Source organism: Gracilinanus agilis, chromosome 1 (genome assembly GCF_016433145.1).
Source record: "Gracilinanus agilis isolate LMUSP501 chromosome 1, AgileGrace, whole genome shotgun sequence".
Lineage (NCBI taxonomy): Eukaryota > Metazoa > Chordata > Mammalia > Didelphimorphia > Didelphidae > Gracilinanus > Gracilinanus agilis.
Genome location: NC_058130.1, coordinates 125,512,369 through 125,530,186, shown reverse-complemented (window position 1 = coordinate 125,530,186; position 17,818 = coordinate 125,512,369). Strand labels below are relative to the sequence as shown.

At 35.6% G+C, this 17,818-nt stretch overlaps 1 protein-coding gene across 1 annotated transcript; it reads left to right on the top strand.

The window, feature by feature from the left end:
- Window positions 1-352: 352 nt before the first annotated feature.
- CD274 (CD274 molecule) lies at window positions 353-17,410 on the top strand. Its single transcript, XM_044657037.1, has 4 exons — window positions 353-404; window positions 2,283-2,618; window positions 14,073-14,351; window positions 17,289-17,410. The coding sequence occupies exons 1-4, from the start codon at window positions 353-355 to the stop codon at window positions 17,408-17,410; spliced, it is 789 nt and encodes a 262-aa protein (XP_044512972.1).
- Window positions 17,411-17,818: the final 408 nt, after the last annotated feature.

Genomic DNA, 17,818 nt, shown 5'->3' with positions numbered 1-17,818 from the left:
TACAAGAGTTTCTTCTCCTTATTCAAGTTTTTAATGTCAGGGATGGGAGAGGGAGAAAATTGATTTTTGTTAATTGAGGAAAAGGAAATGGAAGGGACAGATGGAGTCTGAATGCAGATTGAAGTATACTTCACTTTATTTCCTCCATTTTTTCTCTAGTGTAAGCATATATAAACAGACAGTGAAACAAACAGACAGAGAGACAGACAGTCAGATAGATAGACAGAAAGATAGATAGATAGATAGATAGATAGATAGATAGACAGACAGACTGAAGAGAGACAGAAAGACAGTCAGGTCTAATGTCATAATGTTCTTTTTGTGTATCCCATAATTAGGTTGCTTCAGGAAGATGTGGACTTTGCTTGTGTTTGTGTTCATAATCTCCTGGCATTTGCTGAATGGTAAGCAGCTAAATCTTTGCATTAAACACTACCCTTAAGAAATTATACTTGGAAGCTCTACACAGGAGTTACTATTAAAATTCTCAGAGGATATTTCCCCCCTAAAAGTACATTCCAAGAAAGAATTTCAGTGTGGTGAAAAATTATAGATTGACTTTCAAGGATCATAGAATTCAAATTAGGAAAAGGGCTTAGAGATCATTTCATCACACTCTGTTATGATTCAAGTTCTCTGATAAAAGAGCAAAGACAAGGCATGCTTATTCTCAGTAAAAATGAAGAGCTTTGATTATTTTAAAGGCCACCTCTTCCTTTTAAAAATATTCTTTGACTGAGTTAGCTTAATGTCAGACTGACTGAATGGGAGTTTCAGATGAGAGCTATTGGAATCGAGCATACAGATTGGTGACATGCATAGAATAAGAGAATACTTCCCCCATTAAGCCAAGAACAGGTTAGAGATGACCTCTGTGAAGTAAATGTGCAGGTAGGCAGTGTAATGCAATGGAGAATGCCTTGGATTTGCCATCAAAAGTCTTGACTTCAACTCATCTACATAGGAGAGATTCCCAGATACCATCTGCCTAAAACAGATAAAGCCCAGAAAGACTTGCCCTAATTTCATTGCAACATGCTCCCTCCTTCTAACTCTGCTACTTGGTATGTTGGCAATCATGCTGGATTTGAAGTCAGAGGACAGATGGTTTCTAACTCAGTTCTGCCATTTGCTTGTTGTTTGTTCTTGTTGTCTTTGGCCTTTTTCAAAAGGACCAATGACATCACAGAATGATATCTTGACTTGTGAGTGAATTGTACTTCCTACCTGTGTTGCTTTGGGTAAGTAAGTCATTTACCCAGGCCAGATCCTAGTTTTTTCATCAACAATAAAAAGGGGTTAGATTAGGTGATCTCATAGCCCTTCTAGCTCTAAATCTATGATCTTATAAGCACCAAGCCACCATTTAATAAATTTATAAATTAATAAATAAAAAGCCACCATTTAATTAAAAAAAAACAAAAATATTTTTGTTTGCATGGTGCTTGATATTTATTTTAGGGGGAATGTATTATGATTATAACACTAGTATACATTAGAGGGCCTTGAAATGTGGTAAAATTGGCTGAATGAAACATTCATTTTTATAGAATTGGACTTTTAGAGTTCTTTTGGAGAGAAGTTCTTTCCATTTTCAATACTTTTTGATAGTATGATCTTGTATAAGTTACTTAATCGAGCTAAGTCTCAGTCTTCTCATTTGTAAATTGGGGGTAATAACATTTGCATTAAATATATTTATAAAGTTGTTAAAATATCCTTTCTTTCAATCGTGTTCCCAAATACCCTCCTAGTTTGAAGTGATTGAAATTTCATGTGATCTTCCTTTATACACTCTCTATTCCAATCAAACTGGCCTAATAGTTGTTCTCTATATATGACATTCTATTGTCTTCCTCTCTGCTCTCACAGCCATGAATGGTTCCAAATGTCTGGAATGCTATCCCTCCTTGACACTGCCTTATGGAATCTCTGGTTTTCTTCAAAGCACAGCTTAGGTGCAATCTCCTATACAATAAAAAAATAATGTCAGTTATTAGCTCTCTCTCCTTCTTAAAATTATTTTGCATTTTCTTATATTCTATTTCCCTATCTCCCTGCCCTTTACTAGCGAATCTGAACTCCTAGGATTTGGATAGTTTCATTTTTATCTTTGTATTTTGTCTTTGCACACAGTAGGTGGTTAAAAATTTTCTGAATTGAACTAAAGACATAAAATTGAGTTGTTTAGAAGTGTGAATTGTGAAATGTCAATTATAAATAATTACTCAATAGCATGGTTATAAGAACTAAGCAATCCTTCCTGTCCCTCCTTCCATCAGCCTTTTCAGTTTCTGTTCCCAAAGAGAAATATATAGCACGTTATGGCAGCAATGTGACTATGGAATGCAGTTTTCCAGTGGGAGAAAAATTAGACTGGAGTGCTCTGATGGTCTATTGGGACAAGAAAGAAAATTTTCTTGTGAAACTTGTTAATGGTGAAGAAGACCTCAAAATCCAAAACAGCAACCCAAGAGTAAGGCATTTGAACAACCAACTACTCAAGGGGAAGTCTCTGCTTCACATCACCAATGTGAAAATTGAAGATGCTGGGATTTACCGCTGCCTTATTGGCTACGGGGGAGCTGATTACAAACGCATTACTTTGACAGTCAATGGTGAGAATCGCTAAAAGATATGGTTTGTTTGTTGTTGTTTTTTAAAATAAAAATCCCCAATAAACCCCCACAATAATAGAGTTAACTTCTACACTGAAATGCAATTGGGAAATGCAACTGGTAACTTTTGAGACAGCAGTTTCAGTAGAGTGCTGGTGGGAAGAGAAGTCAGATTACAAAGAACTGGGAAGTGAATATTGAGGAAGTAGAGACAATGGTTACTATTTTTAGAAGTTTATCAGGAAAGAGGAGAGAATTAAGATCTCTGGGTGGTAACTATTTGGGGGGATGGGGCCTGGAGAAATGCTGATAAATGTTTAACAACTAGCTCACTGGAAATACAAGATATATCTTATAGTTTGCTCTGCATTATTAACCTTTTTCTCCATCACTTTCTTAAGTTTAGATAATCAAGAAATTAATGAATTGAGCCCTGATAAATAGCATTTAACAGCTTGAGCTGGCTCCAGAATATCCCTGGACAGCAAGGGAGACTTCATAACACTTATGAGTAAAGGGAAAAATAGCAAAAAGAAATGAAGAAGTTACATCAGAAAGAAGAGATAACTAATGAAATTAAGGAGCAAAAAGATACAGAGTCAAGAAGCAACTTGAAATAGGGGGTGCAAAAATTGAACCAAAAGTCAGTAAACTTGAGTTCAAACATTAGCTCTGATGTTTACTGACTGCCTGACACTGGATAAGTCCTTAACTTCCTTCCTTCCTTCCTTCCTTCCTTCCTTCCTTCCTTCCTTCCTTCCTTCCTTCCTCAGAAAATGAGACTGGAGCACAAGAAGTAAAATGATTTTTTCCTTCTTGACTTACGGGTTGAAGATAGTGGAAGAGCAGCCACCATAAGAGAGCCACCATTCCTAGGAATGTCATGTCTCTAGAGTAGGGGTTCTTGACATTTTTTTTGTCATGAACTTCATTGTGCATTCTAATGAAGCTAAGATTTGAAGGCCGGTTCTTGACTTACTCCTCATGGGCAGGGACTATTTAATTTTTGTATTGTATCTCCAGTATTCATATAATGAATACAAATTCTCATTGACTGATTGACTTGAAATCTATTGCTTTTTCCATGATTCAATGCCTCCAATGTCAATAATAGAGATCTAACTACTTTCTTTTTTCGCTATTATTCTAAATGTCTACAAATCCAAAGAAAATAAGCATTTACATACATAAAGAAAAAGAAGATATTACACAAGTGAAATCACAGATCTCCTACATATTTAATTTACTTTTCTTCATATCTATGAAATAGATCATTTCCCCTCCTTCCCTGCATCTCATAGAATATCATCATGAAGGCCAACATGTTCATCTAAATTAAATCTTTCATGTTTTATCTTTATGTTCACTTTCTCGAGGTAACATTCTCATTTCCAGGTTTTAAAAAAATCAGTTTGTTCATTGTTTCTTATGGCACAGTAGTATTCTATCACAAGAGTATACCACAATTTGTTTAGCCATTCCACAACTGATAGGCATCCCCTCAACTTCCAATCCTTTGCCACCACAAAAAGAGCTGCAATAACTATTTTGGAACATATGAGATCTTTCCTCTTTCTCGAATCTCCTTGGGTATACAGAGTTTTATAACTCTTTGGGTATAATTTCAAATTATTCTCCAAAATAGTTGGATCAGTTCACAGCTTCACTAACAGTACATTAATGTCCCTGTTTTTTCACATCTCCAATATTTGTCACTTTGCCCTTTTGTCATTTTAGCTTGTCTGGTGGGTCTGTGCTGATATTTCAGAATTGTTTTGGTTTGCATTTCTATAATCAGTAGTGATCTGGAACATTTCTTCATATACCTATACATGGTTTTCATTTCTTCATCTGAAAATTGTCTATTCATATATTTTTGGGAGATGGCTCTTATTCTTATGAATTTAACAAAGTTCACTATGTATTTTAGAAATGAGACCTCTATCTGATGTGTTTATAAAAAAATTTCCCCCTGTTTTCTGCTTTCCTTCTCATCTTAGCAGCATTTATTTTATTTGTACAATCCTTTTCAATTTAATGTATCTAAAATTATTGATTTTACATTTCACAATGCTCTCCATCTCTTGTTGACTCATAATTTCCTCTCATCCATAAATCTCGTAGGTAGTATGTTCCCTATTCTAATTTACTTATGATGTCACCTTTTAGATACAGGTTATGTATTCATTTTGGTCTTATTGAACTGTACCTAGTTTCTGCCAAACTAGTTTCCAGTTACCACAGCATTTTTTTCTAATGCTTTATCCCAAATCCCGGATCTATGGTTTTTCTCAAATACCAGATTATTATAATTTTTTACTGCTATTTGTTGCAAGTCTGTTCTGTTCCCCTGATCTACCTTTCTATTTCTTAGCCAGTACTAGATAGTATTGACAATTACTGCTTTACAATATGATTTAAAATCTAGTATCACTAGGTCTCCTTCCTTTACATTTTTTTCATTAATTCTTTTATATTCTTTATCTTTTATTCTTCCAAATGAATTTTATTATTATTTTTCAAATTCAATAAAATAAGTTTTTTATAATTTAATGGAAATGGCATTGAATAAGTAGTTAGTTATGTGGTATTGTCATCTTAATTGTAATGGTTTTGCTCATGAACAATTAATATTTCTCCATTGATTTAGATTTGACTTTTTTGTGTAAAAGGTTTTTTTTTATAGTTATGTTCTTGTAGTTCCTGGGTTTGTTTTGGCAGGTATACACTCAGGCATTTTATTCTCTCTAAGGTTATTTTAAATGGAGTATCTCTTTCTATCTCTTCTTGTAGTACTTTGTCAGTAATATATTAAAATACTAGTTGTTTATGTGGACTTATTTTATATCCTTCTATTTTGCTAAAATTATCTATGGTTGCAGCTAACTTTTTAGTGAATTTTCTGGGATTTTCTACATATGCCATTATGTCATCAGCAAATAGAGATAGCTTTATTTCTCTTTGCCTGTTCTGATTCTTTTGATTTCTTTTTATTCTCTTATTGCTATTGCTAGCATTTCTAATATTATGTTAAATAATGTTGGTGATAATGGACATCCTTATTTCACTCTTAATCTTATTGGGAAGTCTTCTAGATTCTCCTTATTACAGATAATACTTGCTGATGGTTTTCGATAGATGCCTTGTATCATCTTAAGAAAAACTCCATTTATACCTATGCCTGTATTGGTGAACCTATGGCACGTGTGCCAGAGCCTGCTAGAGGAGGCTGCTCCCTTCCCCCTCTCCACATGAGCCTGAGGACATTTCTCATGTGATCCACTCCTCTACCCAGCAACCTTATGGGAACACTGCCTCCCTCCCCTGTCTGGGGTAAGGTCGGCTTACATGTGTCATGAGGGTTCCAGTTTGGGCAAGCTACTTAACCTTGTTTGCCTCAGTTTCCTCATCTGTAAAATCAACTGGAAAAGGAAATGGCAAAACACTCCATTTTCTTTGCCAAGAAAACCCCATATGGAGTAACTAAGAGCCAGATACAACTGAAAAATAACTAAACCACAACAAACAACAATTGAAGAATAGGGAAATTTTGAAATAAAAATGTAGCTGCCTTAAAGGCTGGGGTTCTCCAAAGGCCCAGTTCCTAAAAATGATCCTGGGCTTAGTGGAAGTAAATTTTTTTCTTATCATTATGAGCCAGGTCATTGACCTTATATTTATGAATTGACCCTCCTGAGTGATACATTCACTTGACCTGTGAAAGAGCAGTTTTGACACTGTTTTTAAGGGGCTTTTTTATGGCCATGATATCCCTTGAAGAAGTTTTAGGGATGTTGGATAATAAATGTTCTAAAATTGCACTTCAATCTATCGTTTAAAAAGAATTTATTGAGTAAGTATAAGGCTTTATATTCATCCATATAAGACTAGGTGCCCCAGAACTTCAGCTGTGAGAAAATCATTTGGTCCTCATCAGGTATTTAAAATATGTGCATGTGAATATTTGGAAATAGTACAATTGAAAGGTGAGGAAAAGGGAGGTAACAGAAGGAGACTCCCAGGGCCAGTTTAGGACAGGTCCTAATTGTCTGACAGAAGGAAAAGAAATGGTATAGCTTGATATTTTGATAAATGCATACTGAGCTACTTTTCAGTTATTTTCCCATAAGTTAGCCCTATTTGTCTTTCCTCTTGACATATGGTTTTCTCTCTTTTGGTCAGTAGTTATAGTATGACATAATGCTAAGACCACTGGACATAGATTCTATTCCTAGCAATGCTACTGATTACCTGTGTTACCTTGAGAAGGTCTCAGAAGCCACATTGGAAAGGGAGAGTCTTATACTAGAGGACCTCAACAGTTCTTCCACTTCTAAAGCTGTGATCCTATCATCTTAATCCTGTGGTAGAAAGGAAAATAAGGTTACTGCTTCCATAGTGACTTCATGAGCTTCCTCCATTATCATTTCCTTTCCATGGGCAGGGACAGGCATTTCTTCATTATATACCTACTTCTAAATTAGTGAAATAAAGAAATTCCTAATTTATGGGCCCTGGATCTTTTTAACCCCATTTCTTTTTGTGACAAAATTAATTATTATTAGACTAGTGGATTAGGGAAGTGTTTTAGATGTAAATTACCTAGATTTTAGTAAAGCTTTTGATAAAATCTTATCCTGTTTTTGTGGACAAGAAGGAGAGATGTAGGTCGGGACTGGAATGGAAACTGAATGAATAATCAGAACAAGGAAAAATCTTAAAGATTTGATATTGTCTGGAAAAGACGTCTCTAGTGCTGCTGAACATTTGCTTTAATGATTGGAGAAAGGCAACAATGACCTGATCATCAAGTTGACAGATGACATGAAGTTAGAAAGAATAACTAACACATTGTATGACTGAGTCAGAATCCAAAAATTCTCAAAATGTTGAAATTTGGAATGAATCCAATAAAGAGAAATTTAATTAGAATATATTTACAGTCTTATATTTGGGTTCCAAAAAATCAACTTTACAAGAACAAGATAGGAGAGGCAGGGTCAGCAATAGCACATCTGAAAAAGACCTAGGAGTTTTAGAGGACTATAAGCTCAACATGAGACAAAACTCTAATATGGCAGCTAAGAAAATCAATGCAATAATATTAGGCAGCTAAACAAACAAAAAAGAGTCACACAGTTTTTAGTTTGCTTATAAACTGCCTTATGGAAGGACATGGTCAGAAGCTTCACAAGAGTGTCAAGCATAGATAGATTATGATTTGTAGTGATAGTAGAGGGAAATGGAAAATAGTACATGCTTAATAAATGCTTGATGACTTAGTTTGACTTGAAGTGCACATAGGTGAGATCATACCTCAGCTTCCAGTTAACCAACACCTCTTTTGAGTAATTACTACCAACACACAAGTGTGTGTGACTATATTAGGCACACTGGCATGTGTGGTCCACTGCATATATGTTGGTTTCCTCCAATAGAATTTGAATTCCTTAACAGCTGGGACTTTTATTTTGCATTTTAGTCTTTGAAATCTAGTATCTAATCCAGTTACTGACAAAAATTAGTATGTATTTGATAAAAATTTGGTGAATAAATGAATGAACAAAATCACATTCATCATTTAAAATCATTAATATTATCACGTTATACTTTGGGGCTTTAATTGAGCTTACAATTCACTAGACACTGAAGTTTTTTTTTTTCCACAGGAAGTACAGGTATGTCTTCTATATCACAACTTTTCCTGTCATGATTTCAATATATTGAAGGTCAGCATAAGAAATTAAATGGAAATTTGGGAGAAATTTTGCAGAAGTTGCAGATGGCATGTAAAGTTCAGTAATGATACAGAAAAAGTTTAGAAATTAAGAAATATACAATATATATGTATATTATTGTATAATATCAATGTATTTCATCTTTAAATACCACAGATATATACAATTTCTTTTTTAAAAGTTAAAATAAGTAAAAAGGTAAAGTTTGCAAAAAACATGAAAACAAGTTAGATAGCACAGAAAGGATGGAAATATAGTGAGATCTTTTAAAGTTTAGTAACTCACAAATGCCTAAAATGTATATATTGTTATGTTATTTTTTAAATAATGTCTTGTGATATATGCAGTATGTTTGGCATTGTTCTTCCCTAATTTGTTTCATATTTTTAAATTTTCTACTTACTTTGTATTTTTACATTTCTTTTTCACTTAGTATTTTTACTTAACACTGACCTATATATAGCTTATGACTAAATCCTTAACCCATCATTTATAATATGGTACTGTAAACACTCCATAAAGAAAAAAGAAAAAAAAACTTAGCCTTCCTCTGTGGTATGAAGGGAGGACTGAAAAGTATTATGAAAATTTTCTAGGTCATGGGGGCTCCATCCCCCTAACCCCTGTCATGTAGAAGGGATACCCATACTTTCTAATCCCATCACTGCCAAGCCATATCTGTTTCTGTAGGTGATTTTTTAAAAAAATCAGTATAAGAAAAATCTGAAAGGGTAGAGTATTGTCATGATATGCCAGAATAAGAGATTAGACCTTTATTTGGTGAGAAATAACAATAGCCAACATTTATATAGCATTTACTATGTGCCAAACATTGTGCTAAATACTTTATAATTTGTATCTCATTTTTTCTCATTTATCTCAACTTTATCTCATTAGATGCTTACAACCCCAGGAGTTAGATGCTATTATTATTCCCATTTTTAAGATGGGAGGCATGGGAAGATATTGAGCAGAAGAGAGGCAAGATGAGATGATTATGCATCTGATGTGCTAAAATGCATGTTTGGATGCTTTATGACTTAGTTTTATAATTGAAGGAAGTGGGGTTATAGCTACCTATAATTTATGCAAATGATTTCACAGTAATATAGTCAAAATTCTCTTCCCATCATTGCAAATACTTAGTGACATACCTTTACTCATAAGGGGAAGTTTTACTTACCACGGGATTTTAAGATGTATATATCTCGAAAATGAAAATAAAACGGGCTCCAGTCTAGTTCTGTAATAATTTGGTTATGGTAATTTCTTGGGTTGCTTTGTACTAGTTCCCTTTGTTTGCTTCCTACCTCAAATACTTGACCCTGAGGGTGTTGGAAAGGGATGGAGTTAGAACAGCTAGTTTCAAATATTAGCTAATATTCACTAGTTGTTTGACCAAAGGCAACTCACTTAACCACTGTTTGAGTTCCTCATTTGTAAAATGAGGATTGTAATGTCCAAACTACCTACACCACAAGGTGGTGATGAGGAAGGTGCCTTATAAATCCTAATGTGGCATAAAAAAGCAAGTTGTACATAGTAAGCTGGGGGCATAATTATTTTCTTATAACTGAAATCCTTGCAAGTTGTCAAAGAAAAAAATAGTGATGCAGTGGAGGAATATTGAGTCTTTATTATGACACATAAAGTGTAAGTACCTTCAAAGAGCTAATTATTGCTTTATTATTCTGAATAAGGTAAATTGTACTGTATAATCTAAATATGACAATTATCAGTTTGGCTCTCAGAGAAGTATTCCTTCCCCAATGGGCTAGACTTAGTAGTAGAAGAAAATTAATTTTCATAGGATTCAGAGTGGGGTGTGACCTTATAGATAATTTTATTCACTTTCCCCATTTTATAGCAGAGAAAATTGAGGTCTAGAGATAGGAAGTGACTGGCCTGAGATCACCCAAGTGGCTCATAAATACCACAGCTGAGACTGGTCAGCTTGGGTGATGATGATGCCATAACTGTGAACATACTTTTTAGGGTAAGTGCGTGCAAATTTCAGGGCCAGCCTCATGCAACATAGACCCACAGGATGGTGCCATTGAAAGAGCACTTGATTTGGAGTTAGAAGACATGGTTTGGAATTTTGACAGCTTCTTAGTGTCAGAATAAACTTGGACAAGTCACTCCCATTCTCTGAGTTTATTTTAATCTCTCTAAAAGGAGAGGGAAGAGTTCAGAACAGTTCTAAGACCCTTTCAAGCTCTAAATCCCATGATTCTTCAAGATTTTACCTGAGATTTGGCTGCCTCTGGAGCATATCTAAATTGTGTATTAATTGAAGACCTTGGGGAAACTTTTCTTTGTATTTTAAAATTAATATTAATGCAGTGTTATGAACACAACATAATATTTTTATCTGTGAATCAGAGAGTCATTGAATTTGAGAGTAGAAAGGGACTTTAATGTCAACCTATATATGTGTAAAGTGGCCATTCAATTTTGATTGTTCTGTTGTTTCCATTTATGTTTTTTGTGTCTATTGTTACATATTTGTGTACATTGTGTAATTTGTTTTTCTGGTTTTGCTTATTTTACCTTATATCAGTTCATACAACTTTCTTTGCTTCCCTGATTTCATCATATACACAGTTCACTACAACAAAGTAATATTCTATTACATTTATGTTATAATTTAGTCATTCCCTAAGGCTATAAGTATCTACTTTGTCTCCAATGCTTTGGAACTATAGAAGATTCTTTTGTCATATTTAGGATCTTTCTTTCTTGTCACTAATCTACTTGGGGTACATGCCTAACAATGGTATTTCTAGCTCGAAAGATATAGACATTTTAGTTTGCATAGTTCCCAATTGCTTTCCAGAATTATTGGACCAATTTATAGCTCAATTAATAGGATATCAGTGTGTTTCTCTTTCTACAACCTAATTCAATCTATAATTAATAATATAAATTGATTACTCCTATCTTTTGACCATTATTGTCCATTTTCTGGGTATGAAATAAAACCTCAGAATTCCTTTACTTCACATGTCTCTTACTTTTATTGTTGTCATTTCAGCGATGTCCAACTCTTTGTTACCTCATCTGGGGTTTTCTTGGGAAAGAAACTGAAGTGATTTGCTATTTCCTTCTCCAGCTTATTTTACAGATGAGGAAACTGAGGCAAGTAGAGTTAAGTGGCTTGTCCAGAGTCACAAAGCTACTGAGACCAGATTTGAACTCTGAAAGAGGACACTTTCTGACTTCAGGACTGGCATTCTATCCACTGTGCTACCTAGCTGCCCATATCTTTCTTTCTTTTTTTTTCAACCCTTACCTCCTGTCTTAAATTCTATGCTAAATATCAGTTCCAAGACAGAAGAACGGTAAGGGCTAGGCAGTTGGGGTTAAGTGACATGCCCAGGGTCATACAGTTAGGAAATGTGTAAGGCTAGATTTGAACCCAGGGCCTCCTGTCTTCTGGCCTGGCTCTCTATCCATTGAACTACCTCGCTGTCCCCTGTCCATGAATCTTATAAGTGATTTCGAATATTCTTTATATGCTTGTTAATAATTTCTAATTCTTTTTTGAGAAGTTTTTGTCCATATCTTTTGACCTTTGTTTTTAACATATTTCTAGTAAGTGTTTAAATGTCTTCCTGGGCATCTCTATGTTAGGTGTTCTTATTGATGAGGTCGCAAATCGGACCTTCATTTCCACCTTCTTCCGCTGGAACCTTGGATTTTTTTTGTCCAGAAACATTCCAGGATCTGATAAGAAAATTTTTACATTTTCTTGCCTGGATCCAGGCCTTTATTTTATTTCCCAGACCTCTCTACTCCATGCATGTCCACCATAGATTCAGTCTGACATCTGAATGGAATGAGCACTTAAGATTCTCTGTTGGCCTTTTGTGGTTAAAATGCTCATGTGAGGAAGGAAACAAATATTAGAGATGGAGAACCCTGCATGTAAGACCTACTCCAATGCCTCATTTTGGCATGGAAATGACCTTGGGCTTCCTCTTATAGGCAATGCCAGTGGACTATAAATTTTGTTGGGCCTTATCAGCTTGGGAAGACTCTGGATAAAGACCATGACAGAATGTTAGATGGAACATTTGTCATATGAGGACAGGCCACATTAAATATGGAAAGCTCATCATTAGGTTTTGTTACTCAGTGGTGTTTTTCTTAATTTGGGCTTTACAACTCACGAAATTGTCTTCTTAGGCTTCAATTTGTGTTGGTAGAGAGAAAACTCACACATGAAATCAGGGATGCTAGAAGTCTAAGAATATGATCCAGAAAAACCTCAATATACTTTATAGAATGCAATTATTCAGCTAGAATGAGAATCATAGAATCTCTAAAATGCAGGGGACTCAAGGGCCCTCTATCCCTACTCATATTCAATAAGTGTCTCGTTTTATGTCTTCAAGTAAAGACTATATAACTAATAATCCTGTATGGTTTATATGAATTTTTGAGGGGTATGGATTCAAATGGGCAACTAGGTGGCACAGTGGATAGAGTACGGAGTCCAGGAGTCAGGAAGACTAATCTGTCTGAATTAAAATCTGATCTCAGACACTTAGTAGCTGTGTAATCCTGGAGAAGCAATTTAACCCCATTTGCCTGAGTTGACTCATCCATAAAAATAAAAAAATAAAAAAATCCACTATCCTGGAGAAGGAAATGGCAAACCACTCCAGTGTCTTTATCAAGAAAACTCAAAAGGAGATCACAGAGTATTAGACATGACTGAAAAACAGCTGAATAAAATTAGACTTAACGAGGTGGATTCCTAAATCTTTTCAAACTCAAATTCTTTAATTCTGTCCCTGAAAAAATAATCTCTACTACAACACATTCATATGTGGTCATCCAGTTTTCCCTTGAAGGCCTCCAGTGAAAGGAAATCCACTATCTCTTGAGGGAGGGCTAGCCATAAGAGACAGCTAGTGGGGCAGTGGGTAGAGCACTGGACCTGGAGTCAGAAAGACCTGAGTTTAAATTTTACCTCAGATTGTGTACTAGCTATATAACCCTGAACAAATCATTTTACTCTTATCAGCCTTGGTTTCTTCATCTGTAAAATGAAGATAATAATTCATAGGATTCCTGTGAGGACCAAAAAAGATAATATATGGAAAGTGCTTTGTAAATCCTAAAGTGTTATAGAATGCTATTGTATTATTATTCCCCTTTTGACTAATTCTAATTGTTGGGAAAATTTTCAAGGCTAAATTTGGAATCTAGTGATCCAATCTGAGATCTCAGAGTCTAAAAATGATGAAACTTCCTTTAGTATAATTTTTATCAACTAATGATCAATTAAATGATTTTAAAAATCAACTTGATGGTTTTTAAAATAAAATTATACACCAATAACACTTCAATGGATTTGGGATCTTGTCAATGAGAGCATTTTCTCCAGTGACACAGACTATATTTTGCAGAGTCTGTGTAATTCTAGGCTATGTCCTTCCAGACACAGTTGGGGGGAGTGTCAACATTACAAGGATGCCACTGGACTATATAGATTGACCTTTTAGTTTATATCTCTCATTATTGTTTCAGGACAACATGGCTTTATGGCCAAGTCAATTAATTAGCCAGATAATAAAGCACTTACTGTGTACCAGGCACTGTGATAGGTACTACAAATACAAAGACAAAAATTTGAAAAAAAGAGATTATAGTCTATTGAACAAAAACACTGATTTTGTTATTGTTGTTGTTATTCACTCCTTAGCCCCATACAGCAAAATAAACCAAAGAATCAAAGAGGATCCAGTTACCTCTGAACATGAAATCACATGTCAGGCGGAAGGTTACCCTAAAGCAAAAGTCATCTGGAAAAGCAAGGATCAGGATTTAAGTAGCAAAGCTACTGTGAAGTATTCAGTTGGGCAAGAAAAGCTGTTCAATATAACAAGCACTCTCAGAATCAATGCAACAGCAAATGAAGCTTTCCAATGCTTGTTTCAGGAAAATACTGGAGAAAACACGACAGCTGAGATTATCATCCCAGGTATGCTTCAGAATGATACACTGTTTCACTGCCTAGGATGACCTATTTTAGGGGTGTACATCCTGTTTCTCTTCCCCTTAGAATGATAAATAAGGTTATAGTGAATTAATATTTGCAGAAATGATTTGAAAAGTTCATGACTTCTATAATGAAGGTAACTTTACTTCCAGAAAAGTATAAAGTGGCAGCCTCATCCATTTCTCTCTGTTTTATGGAAATCTTAAGTCCTCGTTTAAAGAGTATGACATAGTAAGGTATAGTGGGGAAAAACACTGAATTTGGAGTCACAGGACCTATTTTAGAGTCCTAGGTCAGGTCCCTATGCAAGTTATCTTATCTCCCTGGACCTGACTTTCCTCATCTGTTAAATGAGAGATTTGAACTGGATTCCTCTAAGCTGGAAGTTTTTGCACTGCATTATGCTGCCTCAAGGTAAGATTTAGGATTCCTGAACTGTTCAATAAGGGGAAGTCAGAGTTGAGTTCTTCCGTCACATTAAGGTCAGAATCAGCAATTTTTAAGTTTTATTGCTTCCTTTTGGAATGTGTGGTAGTTTAGAGATTTAGTATCAAGTTTATACAAATTATATGATTTGAAAACTTCTGACTTTCTGAGCCATGTCTTCTCTCGCATTTCCTAAGCTGATGCAACCTCTTGTGTTGAGATTGGTGAAGCCTTGAAATTCTCCTGGGTGGCAATGAACATTATCTAGTGAACTGATATGTTGATGCAGAGTTATAGTGTTCATTCCCCCAAAAAAAGTATAATCTCTTATCAATAAGGAGACCGATGAACAGAGTAGTTTTTCCAGGCTGGAAGTAGGGGCCGAAGAATGGTGGGAAGTGGTAGCAGTACCCTTTCTTGCTATTGGCTCAACTTTGATCCTTATCCAAGGCTTTTTACTCTTTCATCTCCTCCCCCATTCTCTGGCATCCACCTGTCATCATCCTTCGGTCCTTCCTTCCTGTTGGGAAAACCTCCCATCACTTTTTCCCCAACCTCCATATCCACCTCCTACAATTCTTTTGCTGATAAAAAGCTTATAAAATTTCATACCTTCAATTCATCTCTGGGTGGCCCCTGCCAGTACTATTGCCCCACCTTGAGGTATTTGTATCTCTTGGCTGGTGAGTGCTCCAGAAACAGTTGTGATATTTCCTATCCCATGATATATGCTACAAGGGCAACTGCACCACAGTAGAAGTGTGGGTGACTAATGTTCTGGTCTGTTAATTAATTTGATCCATGCCTGTTGCAACATATTCCCTGATTTAATTATTGCTCCCATTTTTTTTAATTTAAAAAACTCCTTACCTTCCATTTTAAAATCAATACTAAAGGGGCAGCTGGGTAGCTCAGTGGAGTGAGAGTCAGGCCTAGAGACAGGAGGTCCTAGGTTCAAATACGGCCTCAGACACTTCCCAGCTGTGTGACCCTGGGCAAGTCACTTGACCCCCATTGCCCACCCTTACCAATCTTCCACCTATGAGACAATACACCGAAGTACAAGGGTTAAAAAAATCAATACTAAATATTGGTTCCAGTGCAGAAGAGTAGTAAGGGCTAGGCAGTTTGGGCTACATGACTTGCCCAGGGTCACAAAGGTAGGAAATATCTGAGTCCAGATTTGATATCATGACCTCCCATCACCGGGCCTGGCTCTCCTTCCACTGAGCCACCTGCCTGTCCCTATTCCCATCTTCTTAACTTATACAGCATTCCACAAGGAAGTAAAGAGTTGCTAATTGCTGATGATGTGAGGGATGTCCACATCCTCCTCTGATTTAGGGAAATGAAAGAGAACCTTACATTGAATATCACTATTTGTTGCAGTGGGCAAGGCAAAGAACTCAATGGTAGACAATACACTCTATGTCATGGAAATCAATTAGCAACATTTATTAAGTACCTATGATGTTAGGATACAGAAATAAACTCAACAGTCCCTGTCTTCAAGGAGGTTATATCATAATCTAGCAATGGGGAAAAATATACCTTGGACATACCTTTAGTATGTGCTATCATAGTTTTCCAGTGTCTACATTAAGGAAATGTTAACACTATCCTTTGCAAAACTCTTTGGCGAATTTGGTAAAATATCATCCCCTTAGCCAGGAGTTTAATGATCCCTGTGTATGTCTCTAAACTCTTTTAATTTTTATTGCCTATTACTTCCTTTCATACATTCTGCTTTCATTTCTAGAGCACTTTGTCATCTCCCCTTTGCTCTTACACATTCTCTCTTCTATAAAACTTCTTGGTAGACACACATCTCACATATAAATTGCCAGTTCCATGAGGGCAGAGGCTATATCATTATTTATTTTTGTATCCCCAGAGTCTTACATACACGAGGTATTTAATCAGTGTTTCCGTAATTGAATGAAAGACATACAGTCCATATTAAGGGAATCTTACTATCGAAGTTGCTTTCCCTGGATAAGGAACATTAAGATGTCTTTGGAACAATAATAATTTTTATAATCCCCCCTCAAATAACTGGAATATTGTGTTCTCTTTTAGTTTCTACATTTTAGGAAAGAATGCCCATAGGAGAGTTACTGGGAGGGTAAAGGACCTTGTGGTCATGTCATATGAGGATCTGCTGAAGAAATTAGGAAGATTACTGAAGTCTTGGTTAGGAGGGAGGAGGATAAAGATTTTTATATTCAAGAAGAACTATTGCTTTTGCTTGGTTCTGTAGGGTAGAATTAAAAGTTTCATGGAAGGAAAAAGTTAGAGATGTCCAAAAGCACCTCCAGAGGTGGTTGGTGGCTTACATTCACTGGAGGACCGTAGGTAAAGACCTGTGAAGGATGCTGTAAAGCAGATTCTTATTCTGGTACAAGTTTAACTCAATAGACTCTGAGCTTATTTTCAAATCTGAGATGTTGTGACAACTCTGATTTTACTGTTTTCCTTTTAATTGATTTTCAGAAAAAAAGGAACCATCTAAGGTAAACCCAAGAACTTACTTTGGGATCATAGGAGCTGTCATTTTCGTTGGAATGATTCTGATGCTTCTCTGCTTTAGAAAAAGAAATGGTATTACATTTTAAATTTAATTCACCTTATTTTTTTAACCTGTGTTGATGTGGGCCTCAGTTTCTTCTTCTTCTTTCTTCTCACTCTGATTTTGCCCAGGTCTGCTCCTTTCATTGTTCAAGAGCTATTCTTTAGAGAGTAAAAAGAGCACTACTTGTGTAGTATGTGATGAATGTACAGAGTAGATATAAATACGCCTTACCTTCTTGCAGCTTACAGTTCAAGGGAGTATATATAGCACATTGTTACACATAAGGCCAAATCTTTGTTTAAGTAGAATAGGTATAATTTTTTTTAATCTTACCTTCCATCTTAAATTCAATACTGTTTATTGATTCCAGGGCAGAAGAGCAGTAAGGGCTAGGCAATGGTGGTTAAATGACTTGCCCAGGGTCACACAGCTAGGACGTATCTGAGGCCAA